This window comes from Clytia hemisphaerica, unplaced genomic scaffold (genome assembly GCF_902728285.1).
Source record: "Clytia hemisphaerica strain Z4C2 unplaced genomic scaffold, Clytia hemisphaerica genome assembly, whole genome shotgun sequence".
Lineage (NCBI taxonomy): Eukaryota > Metazoa > Cnidaria > Hydrozoa > Leptothecata > Clytiidae > Clytia > Clytia hemisphaerica.
The window spans coordinates 285,507-291,537 of record NW_027103284.1 but is presented as its reverse complement, the minus strand read 5'-3'; the positions used below and the strand labels follow the sequence as shown (position 1 = coordinate 291,537).

The 6,031-nt window shown below is 34.5% G+C and overlaps 1 protein-coding gene across 1 annotated transcript; it reads right to left on the bottom strand.

Annotated features, from left to right (window-relative positions):
- Nucleotides 1-2,104: 2,104 nt before the first annotated feature.
- Nucleotides 2,105-4,504, bottom strand: LOC136805365 (uncharacterized). Its single transcript, XM_067061954.1, has 4 exons — nt 4,431-4,504; nt 3,761-3,913; nt 3,259-3,430; nt 2,105-2,402 (listed from the first exon to the last, which is right to left on the bottom strand). Exons 2-4 carry the CDS (start codon nt 3,800-3,802, stop codon nt 2,182-2,184), a joined length of 435 nt encoding a protein of 144 aa, XP_066918055.1. The 5' UTR covers nt 3,803-3,913; nt 4,431-4,504; the 3' UTR covers nt 2,105-2,181.
- Between the last annotated feature and the right edge of the window lie 1,527 nt (nt 4,505-6,031).

The following is a 6,031-nucleotide window of genomic DNA, read 5'->3' as shown; positions in this document are numbered from 1 at the left end:
AATTTTTTGTTTTGAGGAATGATTTGAGCCAAATGGGAGCTTTTAGAGTCGTTCTCTACATATCAGACGGCTATTTGACAGAATTGGGGAAAATGAATCCGCAATTTGAAATTTTTGTTTTGAGGAATGATTTGAGCCAAATGGGAGCTTTTAGAGTCGTTCTCTACATATCAGACGGCTATTTGACTGAATTGGGGAAAATGAATCCGCAATTTGAAATTTTTGTTTTGAGGAATGATTTGAGCCAAATGGGAGCTTTTAGAGTCGTTCTCTACATATCAGACGGCTATTTGACTGAATTGGGGAAAATGAATCCGCAATTTGAAATTTTTGTTTTGAGGAATGATTTGAGCCAAATGGGAGCCTTTAGAGTCGTTCTCTACATATCAGACGGCTATTCGACAGAATTGGGGAAAATAAAACCGCAATTTGGAAATATTTTTTTTGAGTAGACTTTCACTAATTTGAACTTCTATTTTTTGAATCTTTACATAATTCGAGCTAATTATCATTTCCCTTCAAGGAAAAACCTTAGTAAAACGCTTTCTATTATTCGAACAAATTAGATTCACCTTGTAGCTCGAATTAGAGAGAGTCAACTGTAAATTTTTTTTGTTAAAAGTTAGCAAATTCTCCTTGCTTTCCAAAATGTATTTAAATTTACTTTTTGAAAACAATCAATGCTATCAAAAGATATCTGGAATTGGTACGTTACATATTTATGTTGTTTAAACCTTTTTTTCAGAGAACGTCAAAGAGTACGGACTGACTCGAGTCATTACCCAGAGTCGTATATTGTCAAACTAAGGGTAAGACAGGATAAACAAACAATAATTTTCCCTGAGTTTTTGTGCAAGATTGGGCTTATTTTCCCCGGAAAAATTACTGAAAATAATGTATACAATTTTTTTTTCAGTTGATGTAATAAACGAGAAACCATTTGAAAAATTCAGTGGCCATTTTTGTCAGACATTATACAAACATTAACAGATATAATAGAGTTAGAGGAGCCACCGTGGTTTACCGAAATTTTTTTTAACATTCGGTACACTAGAACCCTAAAAATATACTTTGCTATAAGCTATCTGAAAAATAAAGTGCACAGAGGGCATACTGGAAAAGGACACTAAGTATGCCTATATGCCTGCCTAGAGCTATCCGTATTAGAAAAGTACAGATATATAGGACAAAAATGAGAACATTCTTTGTCATTTTATATTTCTTAAGGATCAAAATAGATACTACACAAATAACATAAGAATGATAATGGTAAAAATATAAAAAAAATATATTCCGTAAATATCCTTCAAAAATATATGAAATATACAGAACCCTAGTTACTGCTAAAAATTCCAATGTTATTATTGCCTTAACTATTCATATTTAACACGAAGGGCATCTCTAAAACAGTAGAAGTCGACGAAAGAGACGAGAAAGACAGGCTCATGATGAAAGATTATTCCAAAAGCAAACTTAAGGACAGAAAATTTCTAGATACACTGTTTAATGCGTCCCGTATAGAACATTCACCTTCAGGCTATACGATTACAATCAAGCCTATGTGTGCTCCTTTTGAAAACTGTCGAACGTAGGCCCAATTGCAAAATTCATAAGCTGAGTGCAAAATTCATAAGCTGAGTGAATTTCAGTTCAGCCCTAAAATGACGTGCGGTAAGTTTCAGCCAAATCAGACCATTTTTGAGGTCTCTAGCCTGTCCCAAAGTATTTAGATATTGGGATAAATGTTCGCGGGGTTTCATCCGCAAAATTAAGTTTTATTTTCGCGCACGCAAACATGACATTTTATTGATTAAAAAAGGTGGTGAAATTTCCGCTTTTGATAGAAGGTTGCATCTTTTGACCGCGAATTCACAAAAAATTCACGCACTGCATTATTGTCTGAAGAATATATTCAATTCATGATGTTCATGATGTAATCTTTATGCATTAAACAATAGAGAGAAGAAAAACTTCGAAAACATTTAGTCACCATTATTAGTGGCAGAATATCAGACGCTCTAAGGCATTTTATATTGAAACCGGGAGTTCAATAAAAAGAAACCTTCAAGGGCTACATAAACTACAGCAATATACTGTACGCGGAAATTTTCTTGCCGCTAATAATGGCTACCAAATGTTTTGAATAATATTACGGAAGTGAAAAAGGCTACATCATGAATATCATGAATTGTCAGTCATAGTTAAAACTTCTTCCACGCTATAAAAATCTTTTTCTGTCGTAGATGTCGTAGATGCCAGAGCGTCTGGTTCGGTTATCGTAGATGCCAGAGCGTCTGGTTCGGTTGTCGTAGATGCCAGAGCGTCTGGTTCGGTTGTCGTAGATGCCAGAGCGTCTGGTTCGGTTGTCGTTGATGGTTGCGTCTTTTTCTGTAAAGGATAGGCTAAAAGAGCAAAAGGAAAGATCAGAGAATAAAGGCCTCCACTCTCGCGCGTAATGAGCGAAAACTTTTTTTACAACTGTTTTTGCCTACAGAAAAGATTACGTCATTAAAAGACTTTCGAGCGAAAAAATAAAAAGTTGAAAGAAGTTCAACTTTTTTCAACCGTTACGTCAGATTTGCCCAATGAAATTGCTTCATTTTTCAACATTTTTTAACCAATGACGTTACAAAAACGTCAGAAATGCGTATAATTTTGAAAATCGTTTTGATTAATATATTTCTATCACCATAAAGTTTGGTATAGAAGGTCTACTGTTAAAACGGCTATGTGCACCAAAAACTAAGTTAGGAAACATTGAAAACACTACGTTCGGGCTATTTTGAAATGTTTTCAATGAACCTCGGGGTTATTAATCCCAAATCACCCTCAAAACCATGTTATTACTAGTACTTATCAAAGGAAAAATCAGTAAATCACACCCGTGTGAAAACTATTATTAATACAAAAATGACCGGTTAGTGAGGGCTGTACTGAGAAATATTGCCCGAGGTCAAGTGACGACCGAGCTTGCGAGGTTGTTGCGTTGACCGAGGGCAATATTTTCAGTACAGACCGAAAAAATTAGAGAAATGATGTCAACACATTGTTCATTCCTTTGAAAAAGTGACGTCACAATGAATTTTCCTAACGACGGGCAACTCGGGACAATGTAGGCCCGTCGTCATGCGAAAAGAACCAATTGCATTGCGCAAAAAGTCGTGTAGCCCGCTTCGAAAAAGTAACCGGTTAACAAAATAATATTATTAACACAAGCAATCAATTAGCAATATAGGTTATGAAGCAAAGAATACTTACCGTCCATGAATTGCTCCTCGAAAACGTTCTTGATAGCATCCCCGAACTGGTTGTTGAGGATGCTATTGCCAAACCCTGGTGTCGAAAAGTGACTGAACTGGTAACCGTTTTTAGTTTTCTTTCCAAAGAGAGTTACCGAATGCAGACTATGATGTTGATGCAATGTGTGTGACTGAAACAAAAAGCAATGAATAACGTCAAGGTTAATAATTAAGGGTACAACCAATCTGTGCAATTTTATGGCTTTTTAAGCGAAGAAACAGAAGAAACAAAAATAAAAAGTGGATTCATTATTCAAGAATTATCAATCAGTTCTATTGACCAAAATGATTCTTCCACCATTATGCAATTTAAATATTCTTATAAAAATAAAAATGCTGCAAAACTATACAGCGTACATGTGCAGTCAGTCATAATTTAATTTAACTTCGCAAGGATCATAACCGATAATGCCTTTAAACAATCCCTTGTATGGAAATTTTAATTTTGAAAAAAAAATTACATTTGTCTCCCAATTATGCCTGACATCGGTGACCTGGGTCATGCCCGCTGGCACGCACTCGATTGGCGGCTTTTTCTTTCTCGTGAACGGGTGGCCATTGGTACAAACCTTTGAATTATTTGATTTAGCAGAAACGCCGCATTCTTTGCACTTCTAAAGTAAAAGAAGAATAATAGTACTATTTTTTAAATAAAAAGAAACATTAAAAATACTTACAAGGTAATACGAAAACAAGTTGAATAAGGAAGTTAAAATGTCTGCTCAATGAATTAAACGAATATTTAATAAACATACTTTCAGTCTCGGTTTAATGTATAAGTCGACCGGCATCAATTTCTTTACTTTTGCAGGAGGAGCTAATGAAACAAAAAGAAGAAAGGAATACCAATCACAGGGAATCATACAGTAAAAAGATTTCTTTGATACTCCTTAGATGAAAAAATGGACTAGAGGGATTTTTTTCTCCAAAGTTATCAGTAAATGTATCTTTCTTCCCCTGATACAGCGTATCAAAAAGGTGAAAGAGTGCGAAGAAAAATTTCTTGTCTTCTATATTTTTCTTCTCGTACAATCAATTTTTGCGAGCATTCTGTCTCGATGTTGAATATTCCAAACACAATACAGATTGAAGACAGCTTTTACTCCTGAACTATAACGGAATAAAACTTACTGATTTCCAGATGTTGTCATGTTTCAAATAGTGTTTTAGTGTAACCGTGTAACTGTCAGTCTACAGTCATACAAATAGTCATGTAGTCAGTCATGTTTCGAGTAGCGTCAATCCGTCAATTTAAAACATTGAAATGAATTAAAGGAGGTGAACTTTCATCGTTAATGTCTCAAATAAAATTTATTGAGAATCACTGAAATAAAAATGTGCGTAGACAAAAGAAGTGGATACTTTCAGAAATTTGAAAAATGGAGATACGAATCGCCTTTTCAACTCATTTTGTTCAAGAGGCTATGAAACACTATGCTTTTTTGAAACCTTTGATTGAGAAATAATTATAACAACGACTTCTTAAGCATTCATAAAATCTTCTTGCCAAAGTATTCTAGAGTGCGCCGAAAAAAGGTAAAAGTTCTTCTTTTTCCTCTCAGACAGATTTTTTCTTCCTCAATAATACAATATTACATTGTTTAGTTTTAGGGGGCAATGGAATAGCCCAATGTCTTTTTATGATAATAAAATTTTTTACTCCGATTTAAGTGAGTTGAATAGTCAGTTCAGTTCAAAATTTTTAGCCTCGTTTTGAGGAAAAACTCGTCCCAGACCCTAAAAACCAAAAATTAAAAAACCTGAAATATGAATTCCCATAGACATTCACCCAAAGTACAAGTGTACCAAATTTTAGGAAAATTCGACAATTTTTGAATGTTTTTCTCAATGGCGTTTACAGAAGCGACAGAAGGTACTCAAAATTAAAGATGAAGTGTTTCTTTTGTCACTTCTCTTATGGGAGTAATAGCTTTCTATTCAAAACATTGTACCTTCTGTAGCTGTCGTTGTTTGAGACAAACAGACATTGTGAGATTCTAGCTCTTGAGCTCTTGAAGTTGAGAATAAACTTCTTTCTTACATCCCTTTTCAAATCTCTGGTTTAAATGTCACAGAATTTTGAGTCCAGAAAATTTCGCGATTTACGCGAATACATTCCCTACATTCACGAAATCGAATTGCACATTAGATGCTTTTACCTTAGCTATTTTCATTTTTGCATGGGGAATCCAATTTAGCGAGTATCAACTTCCTGAACAAATTTAGATTCCATTAATAAAACACTCAACTTCGCAAATGATCTGATTCGTTAAAATTTCTGAAAGCAAAAGTTTTTGTAAAGTAAAAGGATTGACAAATTAAACTCACTGAGCTCAAGCCTTACCTGTAGAATCATTTTCATTTAGTGGTTGGTTTTCCTTTTCCATTTTCCAGCTTTTTATATATTGTGCTATAAATGATAAAGTAACATTTTAATGGATTTCTAATAAGAAAACCAAACTACATGATTTATTGATCATGGGGGGGGGACACTCATGCAAAATTGGGTAAGGGGATGTGCCACTGGTCAGAGTCCCCTTTTTTAAGCTCTCAATATGTCTGACAGGGTCCCAAAATTGCTTATTTTCAAGATGTGTTCTGACAAGGTGGACTTTTGGTTATTTTAGACAATTTTCAGGGTTGAAAGGAGAAAAATTTTCAATTCTTCGTCTCCTGTCAGCCACTTTTTGCCAATTTTCAGCGTGAAAGTGAAAATGGGAAAATTTTTCTTT

What these genes read in the sequence shown, in the direction of transcription:
- LOC136805365 (XM_067061954.1), bottom strand. Translation starts at nt 3,802, where the DNA reads ATGACCCAGGTCACCGATGTCAGGCATAATTGGGAGACAAAT. An exon ending in GGCATAATTGGGAGACAAAT is followed by an intron (nt 3,431 to 3,760) that starts GTAATTTTTTTT and finishes TTTTTGTTTCAG; the next exon opens with TCACACACATTGCATCAACA. An exon ending in CGAGGAGCAATTCATGGACG is followed by an intron (nt 2,403 to 3,258) that starts GTAAGTATTCTT and finishes TTGCTCTTTTAG; the next exon opens with CCTATCCTTTACAGAAAAAG.